General features: G+C 36.2%; 1 protein-coding gene across 6 annotated transcripts in view; it reads left to right on the top strand.

The window, feature by feature from the left end:
• The window catches only part of pclob (piccolo presynaptic cytomatrix protein b), an 82,710-nt gene extending 66,954 nt beyond the window's left edge, over positions 1-15,756 (top strand). For 4 of the 6 annotated variants that reach the window (XM_026927096.3, XM_053234861.1, XM_053234862.1 and 1 more), the window contains 10 exons: positions 1,050-1,076; positions 2,653-2,746; positions 3,532-3,603; positions 3,858-4,131; positions 4,224-4,418; positions 6,312-6,420; positions 8,571-8,638; positions 9,674-9,808; positions 10,115-10,260; positions 11,339-15,756. In XM_026927096.3, the coding sequence (XP_026782897.3) occupies positions 1,050-1,076; positions 2,653-2,746; positions 3,532-3,603; positions 3,858-4,131; positions 4,224-4,418; positions 6,312-6,420; positions 8,571-8,638; positions 9,674-9,808; positions 10,115-10,260; positions 11,339-11,482 (1,264 nt within the window). In that variant the 3' untranslated portion in view covers positions 11,483-15,756. The remainder of the gene's footprint in view (positions 1-1,049; positions 1,077-2,652; positions 2,747-3,531; positions 3,604-3,857; positions 4,132-4,223; positions 4,419-6,311; positions 6,421-8,570; positions 8,639-9,673; positions 9,809-10,114; positions 10,261-11,338) is intronic. The other 2 variants (XM_053234864.1, XM_053234863.1) reach the window with 1 other exon arrangement.
• The last annotated feature ends 2,750 nt before the right edge of the window (positions 15,757-18,506 follow it).

Below are 18,506 nucleotides of genomic sequence, written 5' to 3'. Positions count from 1 at the left end.
ACTTCAATATTATGTGGGATATTTTGTTTAGATTAATCACAAATAATTCTAAATCAAGGGGGTGAAGACTTATGGAAGCCACCATGTATATATGTAAAGTCATAATTTGGACAGTTTGAGAGTTTTTTGGTAATGAATTTTGGTAATTGTAGTCTGTTTTGCTGGTGATATATTACATTTAATTCATTTGTGCATTCAGAATGTACCTGAACACATTTAAGAGGAGTTAAGATGTGTTACAGCCCACTTGACATTAGACTAAGTGTAACGTGGCCTGTTATTTAAAACTTTGACACCCCTGCTCTTCACACTGTCATTTATGAAATGATGGGTGCTCAGACTTCAGGCAACTGCACTGCAGTTTTGACTTCTACCCCATATAAACACCTGACTCAACTAATCAGCTCATTACCAATAGCTTAAAGATATGAAAATAGAAGAAAGAAAACACAAATGTCTCCAGACTGGTGGCCCTCCAAGACCTGAGTTTGATCCTCTGTTATTAAAAAAAAAGATAAATGATATCACACATTGTTCAGGATGATGAAAAATGCAATTAGTGTGCAACAAACTGAGTGACGTACAATCACTCAAACGCTGTCTTCTTACAATTAATGATTTACTACAGTGCCCTCTGCACTATTAAAAACTCATCCAAACTGCACACTGTTAACACTGTTCCCTGAGCCTCAGTGTCTCTACTTTATGGGTATGGAGTCAACAAACAGCAAAATCAATATGGCTTTCTCCGGTGTCGGGTATATAATGATATATCTACTATCTCCTAATGGTCATATCTCTGGAGTGTTTATGAGATTAAGCTGCATTACCTGACCGGACATGCTTCTGGCTGATGCTAGGAGCTGGCCTATATACGCTCCATTAGGTGTCGTTTTCCAGGTTCATACTCTGGAATGCTCAGGCTGGCAGTTTCCTTCCTCTGTACGTTTGTTCTTCCTCTTTCCTTTTCTTTTTTTCTTGAATTCTCTGACTGTTTTCTGTTTGTTTGTCCGCTGTTGCATTCCTAACAAATCTCTGGATTGGTTCAGACAAGTCATGGTTGTCCAGAACGCAAGGTAGCGTGGTGCTCCTCCTTCCTTTCATTTGCTTTCCTTCCTCTGTGTATGTCTGTTTGTGTCTCGTGTTCATTACTGAACTGTGATTCATCTGAGTGGTGATTGGTGAGCCTGTCCTTGTGTGGTGTCTGAAATGTGTCATCAAAGCTACCTCAACATCTCTACCTCTGTGTATTGGGACTATAAGCTACATTTTTCATTATAAACTGAATATATTGGCTATATTGGCTATTAAAAAAAAAAAAAACAAAAAAAAAAAAAAAAAAACATGCACACACTTTTAAAGATGATGTTTAAGGGATATAAGGTTTAATGTAAAACTCCATTAGGTAATGCTTTACACTGAGATTCCCTTAAATAATATTTAAGTTGAATTATTTAACATTAATACACCATGGACGTCAGCATTACTAAACTGTAGTATAACTAATGTTAACCGCAATGGGGTGTACTGTTATAGTAAAATAATCAGAGATGGCATGGTGTGAAGCAATATCAATGCATTATCAACGCACTGATGTTATCAACGTTATCTACGAAGTTGATTATTATTTCCCAACAACAGCATGTAACAAAGTGTTCTATTATCCGTATAACATAGTGATTTACCTACAATTGCGATTTTTAATTGATTAACAAATGATGTCATATGTTTTATCCAAATTGTAGTTACATTTAATGTTGTGGAACATTACTGGAACATTAAGTCAGTTCCTGTTATCATTTTTTATAGCAGCTACACCATATCAATGATGACACAATTATCCAGTGCAGGTTAACGCATGCACTGGATAATGTTTATTCAATCTATGACTAAACATACCACCACATTAATTAGCAAAACTCAAATTACAGCAAATGTTGATAACTTGCTAAACTCTGGTCTCAAGGTGTAAATATAAGAATTTGTTAAAAAATTCTGAATTTGACCAGATAACAGTTAATTAAGGTGTTCAGTGGGCATACTTTTACTTACTGATATTAAAACTATATATATATAAAACACCAATTAATACAAGTGTTAGTGAATTGTTTAATGTTATTTAGGGTGTATTGACATTGAAGTTTGTTCATGCTAGCTAGTGTGTTAAAAAATGTCAGTTAAGGCAACCTTAATGTAAAGCATTACCTTCCATCATAGTGGCTTATAATAGATGTAATGCTCATTTTCCAATTCTATACTTATGTAAGTCTTGCAACATTGATGATTCAGAAGTTCTACATGCATGTGCGAGATGTGCGAGTATAATTTCATGTATGACTCTGTGAACTAGTGACGTCATTATCATCATCTACAATCCATACAGTATATCAATCAGTATGGCTTCATTTGAAATATAAATCTTTCATAATTTGCATTAATTTTGAAGAGTAAATGAGGACAATCTGTAGAAACTGTTTAAATAGTATTGATCTTTCTGCAGTAATTCAATTAATTATATTAATTGAAAAAAAAAAAATATAATACTGGCTTTAAATTACATCAGAAATTGTAACTTGAGTCATTTTTAGTTTTAGTTGTTTAGTTTTCTGTAGTGTCTCATAGTCTGTCTCTCTGTTTATAATGATACAACAGTGCTGAAAATAAGAGAAGAACCAAATATGTGCAGAAGACCCAGAACCCTGAGTGGAACCAGACTGTCATCTATAAAAATATTCACCTCGAGCAGGTAAAGATTAAGACATAGTTTCTTGGAGAAGGTGCATTCTAAACACTACTTTTTCCTATTTTATTTACTCTTGGGAAAAGTGTTTATGAAGACATTTTCCATCAAGATAATTGGAATAAGAATGACTCAGCTCCAAAAAAACACACACACACACACACACACACAAACTATCAGAGTGTTGCTGAAAGCTGACAAGCATGACAGTGAAGCTTTATTTAGTTTTATTTGGTAATGCTTGTTTGGTTAAAAACATTGCAGGTATACATTTTTCAGACATGAAGGTGGCAGAGACACAGGTTAATGGATACTTTATTATAGATCATTTATTTAAAAACAGGTCAAGGTAGACAATCCATAATGTCAGAAAAACATTGAAGTAAAGCACAAAAGAGTTATCCAAAACACAATGTCGACACAAGGGGAATATCTCAAAGGTAAAAACCTGAGAAAACAGATCAAAAGTCATACACAGGAGATCGATACTGCCAAAAACGCTTAGAAAGGTAGGCTGAAGGGAGCAAACAAGCCTCTGTAATGAATAAACTAATCTGAGAGGTATTTGAGGCTGTGGTAGTTGGCAGGGGATTCTGGGAGATGGAGTTTATGGAGACTGTGACAACACTGTTGTCTCTGACATAAACTTGGTCACTGAATTTGTGCTCCTGCTTGGACTGAGTTTTGCTGTATAATTCTACGTTTAAAGATTCCAGTGAGGTATCGATGTGAGCAAGGTGATAGGCATACGCCTTGTGACTAATTTAATGTGTGATTTGTTTAACTTTCAGCTGAAGAGAAAAACCCTTGAGGTGACAGTATGGGACTATGCCAAATATTCCTCCAATGATTTCTTGGGAGAAGTGAGTGTTGCTTGTTAACATCCAGACTTGATGTGTCAAAACACTTTTGGCAGTGTGAGAATTGAATATTTGCACATTTCTCTAGAACATGTTGAACAGCTTTCGAAAGTCTTAGCACTTAGAAGATCATGCCAAAAATAAGTTCATAAGTTTAAGGAAAATAATAATAATAATAATAATAGTAATAATAAGTTTAGGAGAAAGACTAACTGCTTTGCACTCTATGCTGAGGAACTGTGCCTTATGTGTTGCAGGTGCTTATTGATCTGTCTAACACTGCTCAGCTGGACAACATGCCTCGCTGGCACCCCCTAAAGGAACAAAGTGAAAGCATCCACCATGGTAGAGGACATCCACCACATGGAGGAGGCGGAGGATCAGGTGGCCAAGGAGGCCATGGAGGTCAGGGAGGACCTGGAGGATCAGGTGGACCAGGGAGCACAGCGGGGCAACCAAGCAGCGAACAATCCCCCAAAACCTCTGTCATCAAGAGCAGAAGTCATGGCATCTTCCCTGACCCTGCTAAAGGTAGTCTACTTAGAGTCCACCTCTCTACAACACAGTATTCTCTGGTGAATTAGCAGGAGCATAATTACAAGATAAAATATTTATGCCTTTAGATACTCAGGTCCCCACTATTGAGAAATCCCATAGTAGCCCAGGCAGCTCAAAATCCTCGTCTGAGACTCATCTGCGTTCGCATGGCCCCTCTCGCAGTCAGAGCAAGAGCAGTGTTACTCAGGCTCACCTTGAGGATGCTGGGAACGCCATAGCTGCTGCCGAGGCCGCAGTGCAGCAAGCCCGCCTCCAGCCAAGTAACCTTTCTCTTTACACATGAGTGCACAGCTTATCTCTCTGTCTTTCCTCATGTTCTCTTAACCTCCCTGTCTTTCTGTCCCTGTCCCTCATGTCTCTAACTATATGTATAATCATTTTCATTTTTATTATTGACTCTTTTTCATTTAAAATCCCTAATCAGATAAATAACATCTATTAAACGCCCATGGTGGATATCAGAAAAAGAGTACAGTGCCTTGCATAAGTATTCACCCCCTTAAACTTTTCCACATTTTGTACTGTTCCAACAAAATTGACTTAATTAGAATCATATTCCATGAATCTCAATATAGCTGTAGCCATGCAATATAAGCCTTAATAGTGAAGTGAGGGGATCTATATAGTTTGAGAAATTATTTACAAATAAATAAAAAAAAATGTAAGTTTACTAAAATTAGTTCTTGTTAAGTAAACTAAATTAGTTCTTGTGCAATCAGCTGCACATAATAAGTCACATAATTAGTTTAATGGAGCCTACCTGTGTGTCATATGAACTTACCTGTTCTTGGAAGGCCCCATAGTTTTATAGAGAACATACCTTAAAAAACAGCATCATGAAGACCAAGCAGCTATCAGAAAAAATCCATGACAAAGTTGTGAAAAAATTATCAGGATTTGGTTATAATAAAAAGATATACAGTAAACTTTGAACATCCCTCAGAGCATCATTAAATCCATTATTTAAAAAATGGATGATCTAGGGGGATGAATACTTACAAAAATACAAATGTCTACAGAATCTGTAAAACTATTTTGAAAATTCAAATGCTAAAAATTGCAATTAAGTCCATGTCCAAATTGTAACACTACAAGATCTAAAAGTTCAAGGGGTGTGAATACATGGCTCTGTATTTAACTTTTACTTTTAAAAAAAATGTTCCACAAAGTATAGTATGTAAAGGAATATAATGCAGCATAATTCCAGTCGCTATTTAAAGATAAAATGACTTTTAAAAATTCTTAAACTTCATTTGTATTGAAATTAATTGTTCAATCCATAATTTTTAACCAAACCCTGTCAATCTCTCCCACTTCACACTAATCAAAAAATATGCCAGTGAGTCAACCGTAAATTCCTGATAATATGAATTCCCCAGATTCTCAGATTTACAGATAATAAATTAAATATAGATTAGGGACATGTGAGCATTTGTTCCCTGTAGCAGTAGTTCTACATACATTCAGTGACTTAATATTAAAATGGCCAGTATTTCAATGTAGCCATTTGCAATATATCATATTTTCAGCATGTTTTAGAAACTCCATATACGGTTTTGTGACAGAGCATGCCAGTTCTCTCTTTCTAAATATTTAATGCCAGTCACACCTACCTATTTTCTCATGATTGTGGTGTGCAAAAGTCATAAGCTGGTTTCATGTGAGAGTAACCACAGTCTCTGTGGAAAAGCTCAACTGCACCAGCCAATGAGTGCTCATGTGTCAAATCAGCTGACCATCAAAGGAGGAGCATGACTGAGGAGGTGAGGCACATGACTCCTCTGTAGCCCACAAAAACTCAACAAGAAATAGTAAAACTGAATTTATTAGTCATATAAAACTCTTAATATTAGAAATTTTTTTAAAAAAAATCAGTTATAATACTTCAACCTAATTAACTGTTTTTAAAACCCAACTTGGCATTGGTCTTAATAACTGAAGGAAAATAACCTTTAAACACAAAGTTGTATTTTGGTTCATATTAGTTTGCTCTTAAAAAAAAAAAAAAAAAACAAGTCCTTCCATCCCTTGTGCCATAGCATTAGTTTTAGAATGAATGCATTCATTACTTACACTTGGGGCCTTGCTAATTAATATTTCTCTGTCTTTCTCTTTCTTCTTCACTTCTTCTCACTGTATCTTCAAATTTGCAGACAGAGTAGGACACACACACATGAATGATGGAGATGAGTACACCCTGGACGGTGAGGATGGCACAGGCACTAATGCAGTGGACAGTGCTATCTTTCAGGTGCCTCAGCTGTGAGTGCACTTTTTCAACTTGTTCTTGTCGCAGTTCATTATGCATTAAATGCATTAAATGTGTATTAGAACAGTTGGATAGATCATAAATTTGTTAGCCAAGTGAAAGCTCGAGTGGCCCATGTACTGTTTACCCAGAAACCTAACTGACTTGGCTAAAATATGCTAGATAAAGTAATGCAATAATGGTGAGCAAGGTACAGAAGCCCTTCTCATGAAAAAAAAAACATCCAAGCCCACCTAAATTTTACCAAAACATGGCAAAATGTGTTATGGCTTGAGACCAATGTAGAGCCTTTTGGTCATAACTCTAAAAGATATGTTTGGACCAAAAACAAGACAACATATCACCCAAAAAACACCATACCCACAGCATAGTGAAGCATAGTGGTGGCAGCATTATGCTATGTGGCTGCTACTCTTCAGCTGTGATTGGGGCTCTTGTCTAGTTAGAAGGAATCGTGGATAGCTCCAAACACCAATCTATTTTGGCACAAAACCTGCAGGCCTCTGTTAGGCAGCTGAAGCTGAAGAAATATTTCACCTTCTAGCATGACATCAACTTCCATATCCACGTCAACAAAGAAATGGCTTTTGAAGAAGATCACTGTTTTGGAATGACCAAGTCAGAGCCAAGATCTAAATCCTAATGAAAACCTGTGGAATGACTTGACGAGGGATTTGTTAGACCTCTTACAATTTGTTAGATCTGGAGCATTTTTGCAAGGAAGAGTAGAATAAAATTGCAAAATCAAGATGTGCTAATTTGGTAGACTCTTCCCCAAAAAGACTGAGTGCTGTATTACAAGCAAATGGTGTTTTAACACAATATTAGTTAAGGAGGTGTTGGAAAGGAAAGTTTTTTTCTTTTTCTTTTCTTTCCCTAAAACATTTCTCTTTGTTTTTCACTTGAATTTTGTTGGTTGCTATATCACAGTAAATGTGGAAAAAGATCTGACATGATTTATCTTTTTTTTTTCAATCGCAGAAATCTGTGATTTTAACAGGGGTGTGTAGACTTATATATCCACTGTAGATCTTGGCTAGGCTGAAGTGTGTAGTGCATCATGTGGTGTGATTCAAAATGAGTAGCTTGTACTATGGTTACTGCATTTAATTGCATTGCACCACCATGAAGATCACTAAGTTGAACCATACATAGCAGAGTTTTGCAAAAAGTAAATAGGTTATTTATTTTTATTTTTTTTAATTATTTTGTTGAATCTACTTTTCCTCTTGGCAGCTAAGAAAAAAAAAAGAAAGGAATAGCCAAGACAGGAAATCCTAGTACCCCTCACTGCAGAACAAACAGCCCATGTGGTGAACTCAGACCTGATTCAGCTCCTACTAGCTGAGCCAAGTTGAGCCGAAAGTCCAAGGGGTGAAGACAACTCAGTGTGTTTCAGGCTGCATAAGTGTATTTAATGTATTGTTTCTTGTTGTGTGCACTATATGGTTTAGGGTTTAGGGCTTAGGGTTAGGGTTAGGTTTATAGTAGGATTAAGAGGAGATCAGATCCAGCTCCACACCTTGGACTTCTGCACCGAGGACTTTCTCAGGAAATCAACTTGTCTCCTTGTCCGTGTTACTAATTTCTCCATCCCTGATTAAGTACAGTTTATTCCCAATGGCAGTGATGCTAACTGTATGTTTGTTTCACAACACACATATTCGATTCCCTTTACTCTCCTTATATTTGTATATATCATTCTTTTGTGGCCTATTTTTTACTGTTTCACTTAGTCCTCTGTAAATCTAGTAGCAAAAAATCTAGTAGTTTAGCCAAATCAGTAAAATCAGAATATCAGTGTACCTATGGTTATATAACAACAAATTTGACATAAATTAAGTAACAGTTTAGATATTTGCATGCAGAATAACATAATTATGATAGATATTTTAACATAATGTACATATCTATTATGTGTTAGCATAGGAGCTTGAATGAAATTAATTGAAATGAAAAGAGGAAGTGAGTATGTTTATTTTAACATCCCTCTTGGTGGTTATATGTGTCTTCTTCTACAGTCTACACTGGCAGCAAGCACTCAAGTTTGGTATTCTCTAAAAAAAATGCTCAGGTATCCATAGAAAATGATGGAATGAACCAATAAATTATATTAATAGATCAATGTTTCTTTGTCTATCAGGAAGACGATTCCTAATGGTTTGGATTTGAGAGGCTCAGACTCTCTGAAGAATCTGCATGACTCTGAAAGTAAGCTTATTGCTATCTGTCATTAAGAAATAATGGCCACTTGTGTTTGGAACAGGCAGTAAAGAATATTATGTAAAATTGACAGTGTGAGCTATTGTCTGAGGATAAGAATATTTTGTCTTTTTAAAGTGAACAACTGTGACTAATAAACAGTATATAGACAGTATTTGTCGTTTTTGAGATTCCTCACCCGAAGGTAGGTAAAGTAACTAAGATACTTCTCAGAAAATAAAAAAGTTACAATCTCATCTCTCATCATCAGCTTTATCATTGTATGTAACAGAATGTTTCAGCAAAGGCACCTTTTGAGGTTTATTAATAGTACTGGCATGCTCCCGAGGTTAAATTAGCACGTCTAAAAGCTGTTTATGATGTTGGGATCCTGTTGGGCTAACAGATACGGTAGTCTGTCATAGCCGTTCTAATGTGTCACTGCTCTACTCTTCTGAATTATTCAGCAGAAAAGGGAGTGTATTTGTGTGTGTGTGTGTGTGTCTGTGTGCGCATCTCAAGAGAGAATGAAAGGAGACAGGCTCCAGTCTGGCAGGAAGTAGTCTGCAACCTTGCTTTAAAACCAAAGAAACAAATCCCTTGAACATATAAGAGAAAGCTGTTTTTAACATTTTTGATCTCGACCTAAGATCGAGCTTTTTATATGCAGTAGTCTGTTCCTCAAAGACTACATGAAATTGTTTTAAAATTGATGTAGTGTTAAATGTAATGTCACACTGGTAAAGATAAGGTTTAATTTATCACTCTGTACTTTCTTTTTTGAGGTATACATTCTTGATGTGTTTTAAATCTAGTGTAGTAAATATTCAATTCACGTCCACTAGAGGTCACTGAATGTTTAGTTTTATTTCTTTCATACATTAGGTTCAGAGTGTATGGTGGTGTTAATTAAAGCCTTGTACTCCTAAAATAAGATGTTATGTAACTGCATTAGTATTAAAAATCTGTTGAATAATATGAACACTTTAGCATGTCCTTTGTATCACTGATACTGACTGACTTTATGGATTTATATGGATGTAGGTAAGAACCATATGATTGGAGAGATCAAGGTGGCGCTGAAGAAAGAGATGAAGACTGAAGGAGAGCAGCTGGTTCTTGAGATTCTGCAGTGCAGGAATATTACTTACAAGTTCAAATCTCCAGATCATCTGCCTGGTAATGGAGGATTCTCTAAAGCTCACATCTCTGCCACAGGATCCGTAATGCATAATATTATTATCCTAAGCAGAAATTGTTGAAGCAGTCTCAGTACCCAGGATACACCCTGAATTGTACCAGAGATCATAAAGATGTTGTTGTAGGTGTATTATTATTATTTAGAATTCATTCTTGTTTCAGAGCCTAAGCTTAGCAGCAGATCCCCCCCACCATAATAAATATGTACCTCTTCCTTAAGATAAAAAAAATGAGAGTGATAAGCTACAATTTTAAAGTCATAATTTCTGTTTTTTTCTTGTTAAGATTTGTATGTGAAGCTCTATGTGGTTAACGTAGCCACACAGAAGCGGATAATAAAGAAAAAGACAAGAGTGTGCCGCCATGACAGAGAGCCTTCCTTCAACGAGACTTTCCGCTTCAGTCTCAACCCGGCTGGTCACTCCATTCAGGTGAGAAAGACTAAAAAACAAACTATAGCACATAAAATAAAGATATATTCACAAACAAGTACATGTGGTTCAGCAACACACATATATCATTTCTGTCACTTCAGAAGCAGTGATTGAATAAGCAAATGAATACAAATGAAGGCCATGTATTAAATTTGTGGAAGCCTTTTTCTGTCATTTCAAGTATCTCAATATAATGAGGAACTGTCTCAAAAATATGACCTAATAAAGTCATATTAAATTTTCACCTGACAATCACACATAGCATTCAAAGTGCCTGGAAAAAGTCTTTACATGTACACTAACAGCCAAAAGTATGTGGACACCTGCTCAATCTCAACAATATGTGCTTTTTGAACATCTCATTCCAGATTTAGTCCCTCCTTTGCCATTATAATAACTTCCACTCTTTTGGGAAGGCTTTCCACTAGATTTTGAAGCATGGCTGTGAGGATTTGTCCATTTAGCCACAAAAGCATTAGTGAGGTCAGGCACTGATATCAGGCGAAGAGGCCTGGCACACAGTCAGCTTCTACTTCATCCCAAAGGTGTTCAGTGGCGATGATGTCAGGGCTCTGTGCAGACCACTCGAGTGCTCTAAATTAAACCTTTATTTCTCGCTTTGTGCACAGGGGCATTGTCATGCAGGAACAGGTTTAGGCCTCTTAGTTCCAGTGAAGGGAAATTGTAATGGTACAGTGTACAAAGACATTCTAGACAATTGTGTGCTTCCACCTCTGTGGCAACAGTTTGGGGAAGGCCCACATATGGGTATGAAGGTCAGTGCACAATCATGTGTACACTCTAATTTTGAGTTCGTGTTGCATTTGGAATTTGTTTTCTCACTGACTTTAAATAGCATTAGACTTGAGATCTAAGTGCAAGTTTCAGTTGGATTATTCCTAGAGCCTCTAAGATTCAAACATGCCATGACTGTCAAGAATAATTAGCATACAAATTAATGCTCTATTAGGGATCTTATTAAATCAGAGCATCATTATGGAATTTGTGGAACTCGTAAACCACCTTCCGAATGTTCCAAAACGTTCTGTGCTCTCGTCTCTCTTCCTAAAAACAGCTGTTCCTGGTGTCTAACGGAGGGAAGTTTATGAAGAAGACACTGATTGGTGAAGCTTACATCTGGTTGGACAAAGTGGACATGCGGAAGCGAGCAGTGAGCTGGCACAAATTAGTAGCCAGTTCTCCTCATACGCAGCCCTGATCCATACCAACCAGTGCAGAAATAAGTGACCATGCTAGAAAAAATGGAAGATAATGACATTTCAGTAATAACTGTGTCATGATTAAACCTTGTTGACAATAGTCAACGGGCTTAAAAACTTTCTTAGCTCTTGCAATTAATGAACAGAGTGTTTATATGTAAGTGGATGAAATCAAATTAAGCAAAAAATATATATATATAAAGAGAAATCAGTAGCAAAAATTCTGATATTTTCAGAAAATATAACCACCTCGTTCCCTCTCAGTCCACTGTATAGTTTATATGATTAAATTTATCATATCAGATTATGTTATGTACATACTGAGAAAATAAAATAAAAAATGAGTTCAGATTTTTTTATGTGATAAATACAGTATGAACCTTCAGCATAGCTCCATTAAGCACACATGCTCAGTGATGCTCAGTCTCTACTGTCTTACTAATATTTTGGAAACCATTTCATCCGAATCTGAGATTTTTATGCAGTATTTCATTTTGTCTGTGAAAAAAATGAAGTGTCAGAGGTTATATCACTTGGACGTCATTCTTTCAAGAGACTGCAGTGGTGGTAAAAGAACCACTGCTGGTTTTATTTCATATTCCGAGCACATCTGTAGACCATGAACTATGTTCTTGAAAGAGCCTTAAGTGCTCTGAAAAGTCATAGTAGAAACTACATTGAATCAAATACAAAGAATGATTGTATGTGTTCGTATTTATTTGAAAGCATCTCAAAATAATTGTCATGTAACTGTTCTGATGTCAAAAGTGAGTCCTGTTTTGTGATAAAGTTCTGTGTTCAAACAAATATGCAATGAAAAAACGGACGAAAAAAATATAGATGCAGATTTCTGAATTGGCTCAGCTGAAATCTGGTCACTGTTGTATTTATTTCAAATGGTGCCTGTATAAATGAGTGTCACCGTGGTGCAGTTTAAAGCTGTTACTTTTTTTCATTGGCTTTTGGAATGAATAATTGTTGCTGCTCATCTCAGTTTTAGTAGCAGAAAATCAAACATATTCACTGCCTGCACCATATCAGTGTAAAAAGATGCGTAAAAGTACAAGTGTTTTTGGTTGTGCTCCAACACCAGACAGTGACCATTGGTTTAGTTCCAAAAATGAAGATGAAGGAATCAATACATGAACCCACAGATCTTCTCAAAACAAAAGCAATCAGTGTTTCCATATTGCTGTCAGTGTTTTTTTTTTTTTTTTTTTTTTTGCATATGGGAAAAAAGGATCTTTAATGATTCGTTAATGATCATATTCAGTACATTTTGTAAAGGTAGTGTACAGATACAACTTGGGATTGAGTGAAGAAATGTTCGTGTGGTGACTGGGTTGCTGTCACACTGAAATGAACTATGTGCCAACCTAATGTCCTAACCAAATCCACTGCTTCAGTTTGGGTATTTCTATGCAACATGAATTATGCCTGGATGCATTTCTTCAGAGTTTGAAAAAATATATATATATATATATAAATCTTTTCAACATAATTTTACTTTTAATTTTACTTCGAATGAAGATATATAAATATATATATGTATAAACTGTTTTGACACAGTACATTTTGAGAATATGCACTTTAGTTAAGTTTCTGTTCCAATGTGTGTTGGACTTATCATTACGACTATGTGAAATTATTGCTACAAGGAATACAGTGACCCATGAATTGTCCTGGGGAAAAAAAGGCACCGCTTAATCTAAAATCTAAAAAAAAATAAAAATAAATTTAAAAAATTACCCTTGCTGGTGGTCTACAAACTATGAGAGCGCACTTTTAATGGCCAATTAAAATGAATATAATTATTTTTATGTCTATCGCATTCCACCTCGAGTAGTGCTGTGTATCTGGATTTCAATCAAAAGCTGTGTCCCCTTTAAATAATGACTGAAATATGGCTGTTGTCTCCTCTCTGTTGTGTCAGTGTAATGTCCGCCTGGTTTGTTATGCTGTATTCCTGGGAACTAACATGATGAGTCTGATGTATTCAGTTGCAGTAAATGGTGTGAATGTGAATTGATTATTTTTGATTATGTAAATACATAAGATATTTTCTATAAGAAGAGGTTTGAATATTTATTTGGTTTGACACTGAGCATGTGCGTGTGAACTCAAGGTCAATGTCCTGTCTGTACATATGTATTTGTCTTAATATGTGAGCAAGTGATCCATGTGATTATCTGGATGATGTCAATCAACCCACATCAATCTCTCTAATAAAATCTGTGTAATCTTACACAATGAAGATAATGAGGTGGAAAAAAAAAATACACAAAATCGTCAATGAATTTCTATGGTTTTACATGGATGTTGCATGTTCTGCTAGATGTCTGTTGATATTTTTTGCCTACAGATTCTGTTTAAAAAAGGAAAAATGAGTACCTTTATCTGAAAAAATGTATGCTGACTGTAAAATGCTTGTAAAATGAGTCTTGTTTTTTTTTTTCACTTGTAAAAATGAGAAATTTAATGTCATGGTTTTATGGTTGTCCATAGGATGTCATGAAATTATGCAAATTGTGCTGTAGAAAAAGAAAAGAAAAGAAAATATATGAATAAAAATGTTCCCTGAGTCTAATAAATATTAGAGATTCTATTGTAAATGTAAAAATGCATCTTTATTTCCTTATTCAGTTTCACACAGAAGGCCCTGTTTTTGGGCAGGAATTAGGTTTATTTTATATTGTGCATTTACATCTTACTGTATACTGTATCTCCAAAGTCCCTAGCATTTTTAGAAAACAAGTGAAACCCAGGGTTGACATGCATATCTCTATGGACTTGCATTAGCTTGCAATCTTCCATATTCCATATAGGGGATGTACTGATGTAACAAAGTAGCTAATGTCAACTAATGTAGCATGTACCATTTTCCACTCTGTACACTGAATCATTTCAGCTGAAGGACCTAAAACAGAAACTAGTTGTCAAAATGTAAGGCCTCCTTTTCTGTTAATGAGGCATCAGTAGGCCTCATTTATAAAGCTGGATATGAACAGATTTATTCGTAAATTATGTGTAGGATAAATAAGCAGAGGACAGGCTGGTGTATGCATAGCAGTAAACTGTAAGCAATTGCCTCAGCTGATAGAAGATCAAGGTCTTATGAGGGAACAGATGTTAGAGACCTTTTTCTTTTTCCAGAGGATGAAAGCTGGGTTATAAATTGGTTCCATTTGCCACTGCATCTTCTTTTAATGCTGGGCAACACTTCCAACACCTCCTTTTCACGCAAGATCCATTTATTTGCAACTAACACCAGTGTTTTGTTTTGTTTCTTTAGAAATGCGAGTCAGTCTACATTGGAATTTTAATGATACCGTTATTTACCATATGTTCAAAGTACAGTTTTCAATTTCCAAAATTTAGGCCAAAACTAAGAAAGAAAGAAAGAAAGAAAGAAAGAAAGAAAGAAATGTTTTACTATTATGAATCAGTTCAACCAGTGGTGTCGCTGGGGATAGATTTTGGGTTTGATCCCCCCTGAATTATAACACACATGCAGCATAGCCCATTATACGGGTGTATATACATTTGATGTATGTCATTATAGTGCAATTATTGTGCAAAACAATTTTATTTAATATCAAATAATAAAAGTGCAGCAGTTGCACTATTAATGATGTTCATGTTTTTTTTTTAAACAGTCATCATATTTAGGATTCCATATTTAACCACTCAAAAACTCAAATGAACAAATGAATGAGCCCCTTACTTTATATAATCATGTTTTATTGGGTACCATGTGGTAAGAAACAGGATTAATCAATCAGAATCGTTCTTTTTTTTTTATTTTTTATTTTTTGCAGTTTCTGTTTGAAAACCAGCTCACTACACTCTGAGTGCAGGGATTATTTGTTTATTATATGTGCACTTAGAGACACTGCAGTGACTGTGAGCTGTATTTGTTGCCACTGTTCATGATCTCACTGGAAGTTTTGAAACGCTGCTACTTTATGCTTCCGCATTCGTAACGCGGAAGTGTGGAAAAGGTCTACAGCTATGTAGTTGGCTTCAGAGCTATCGTCAACAACTAAAGAGTATATTTAAATAGATAAATGAAATAATATAAAATAAATACAGTAATAAATTACAATGCAGTTGAACACTAAAATTTCTGCTTCACCGATTTTTTAAGCAAACCTTAGCTAACATAAATTAGACATGACTGGGGGAAACTCATGCTGTGTCTCAATCAACTCCCTAGCTCCCAAGGTCGTGAGTCAGTATATCATGTACACAAGTTCTGGCAATGTTAAGGACCCTGGTTCACTACACATTGAGACACTGATAACTCAATTTCAGGTGACATGACTATGTACTCGTGTTGTAAAATGTCACCAATAGTTAAAAAACTTCAAAATATTTAAGTTTTATATGTCATATAAATTTGTTAGCTTAATCACATGCATTTCTGTCATGGTACTTCAAGCAGGATCATAGGCTAGCTAGGGGTTAAAAAAAATCATTAAACACTTAAAAGTCCTTAGACTCAAACAAACCATATGTAGAATGTCAAATAAAGTTAAAAATAAGTAATAATTTGAGAGCTACAACAATGATAACTAGCTACTTACATTTGTAGATGGAAGCTGGCTGAGAGTTTGACTGCCTTTTCTTCTAAGCTGAGAGGCTTCAGAAAACATGATGTCACTTCCATTAAGGGAACATAGTGAGCATTGATGCTCCCTGGTTTTTGCTGTGCATTGTGGGATTTTTTAGGGCGCGACCGTATCAGTGCACTGGAAACAGCCCTTAAAATGGCCGACTCCCTGAGGAGTGTCCTGACTACTGAATTAGGGAGCTGATTGAGACACACCAATAATCAAGTTTAAAAAATGTACCTACAGTACATGACTTTCAGATGGTTCTAAGGCTGATGATGCCCCAAAATATTTCCCAATAGCAACTGAAAAATGATCCTCATCCTGCTTTTGTAACATCTCCCAGAATTTCACACCACAAGCAAACACCCACTCTGAACTCCATTTCCCAGCAGCACAGCGGACTACAAACTCCACCATATGATCGATCACATGACCTACTTCCCAGATCACATTCCTTCAGCACACCTGTTTCTAATCATACAATCCCTTTAAAAACCAGTTTTCAAGCTTTCAGTGCAAAGTTTCACCTCTAGCTTAACACTAGCAGTGATTCTAAGCCTTTGGTCTCTGATGGCTACTCTGTCTTGACTGTTTGTTTTGGTATACTTTCAGTCTGTTTGCCAATCACCTGACTTTTTGCATGCTCTTCATTATGTTTTTGGATTTGCCCTTTGCTGTTTTGTGTTCATCAATTAAACCTGCCTTTGCATCCAACACTACCATTCCTGACAATGACCATTAGAAGCTACTTAGCATAACAAAAGGTCTGAAATAAGGAAAATCATTTCATCACCTGAGTTGCTATACTTCTGAAAAGAACTGTAGGGGTTTGTTTTGACCACCTGAGCAGTGATTATCTTTAAAATCAATAGGCTGCTGTTGTGAAAGCTAATAGTAATGAGCTAGCAACTTAACATTCATTGGCCTAACACTTCTTACTCTAGATACTAGCTAGTTAGCTGTAATTAGCTGCTAACTTTAACCATTTTAATTACATCAAGAACACAGAACACAGACAAATGGACTAAACCAGGGGCCCGTTCTTCGTACGTCGCTAACTCAGTTAGCTGGATTTGGCATGATCTTGGATTATTTGGTTCTTCGACGCTCATGCTGAAGTTGTTGTCATAGCAACGGGTCGTAAGCTTAAACCTGCTCAGGATCAGGCTTATTTCATGTAAACAGGATTAGATCGCGGCTTTATAGCAGAGGTGATAGGGGAAGTCTGTTGCAGCCATGTGTTGCACGTTTTTACGACAGCAACCTGTTGCGGAGGGTGTGAGGATAATTCCCAGAGCTTTTAGACTTAATCGCGTTTTGCCAGACAGACAGGATCCATTAGCACAGCGTGATAGTGCAGTTTTTGAAAGATATGGTTTTTCATGTGAAGGTGTCATTTCCATAATTAATTTGTTGGAACCTCATATTAAAAGTTGGACTCGTCGGAGTAGGGCTTTAACAACAGCACAAGCTGTGTGCATCGCGTTGAGATTCTCTGCGAGTGGCACTTTCCTTTACAGTATTGGAGATGCGGAGAACTTGTCTATGTCTACAACACTACACATACACTACATGAACAGTATATGTAGTTAATATTACCATTTTGTAGAATAGTCTTGTATTTCACCTTTACTTGTTCCCAAGTTCTAGTGGGTCCCCTGGTGGCTCTAATATAAAAGATTAAAGTAATTATGAAAATTAAAAAAAAAAAAAAGAAAAGTACATAATATATACTGTAATAAGTGATAAAAACATCTAACACCGTCACTACTTATGCATTTAATCTGTCTGCAACTTTTTGCCAACCCTCTTTCCTGGCTTTTGCAGCCTTTGAGGTGTTCCCTGAGGTTTTTATTAAATTGTGGAACTCGCCATAATCCTCCATTAAGAGTTCTTGCTCTGTCGCTGAGAAAAAGTGGGCGCGGTCTTTGGCCATTGTGGGCAACCAATAGCAGCGCTGCTGATCAGTGTTTCTACTATCGATACATAGCCCCTTTTAAACCAGCGCATGAACGCGCAATGATCTCAGATAACTCAATCCAGCCATACTAATCATCAACAACAGGTGTGTTCGAAGAGCCGAATTAGCCAGATAATGATTAGCTGAATCATATCATCTCTGTGTCTTTTGATCTCGGATGTAATAAGCGACGTACCAGTTAATTAACGATATTTACTTTCTGGTGTTTTGGGTCTGTTTCATCTCTTTTTTCTTTGTGTGTTTTTCCACCCCAGATAGATATGAATGCTTCATGATTGCCCCTTCTTCATGATCTCTGGATATTAGTTACGCTATTTACCTAATTTAGTTGTGTAAATTGCAGTTTATATTCTACTCACACTGCAAAGGAGGCCCCTGCTACTGCCTAAAAGCATAAACCTTTCTGCCAAATCATAGTAATGGGTG

This window comes from Pangasianodon hypophthalmus, chromosome 6, assembly GCF_027358585.1.
Source record: "Pangasianodon hypophthalmus isolate fPanHyp1 chromosome 6, fPanHyp1.pri, whole genome shotgun sequence".
In the NCBI taxonomy this organism is placed as follows: Eukaryota; Metazoa; Chordata; class Actinopteri; order Siluriformes; family Pangasiidae; genus Pangasianodon; species Pangasianodon hypophthalmus.
This window is presented reverse-complemented; position numbering and strand designations above follow the sequence as displayed.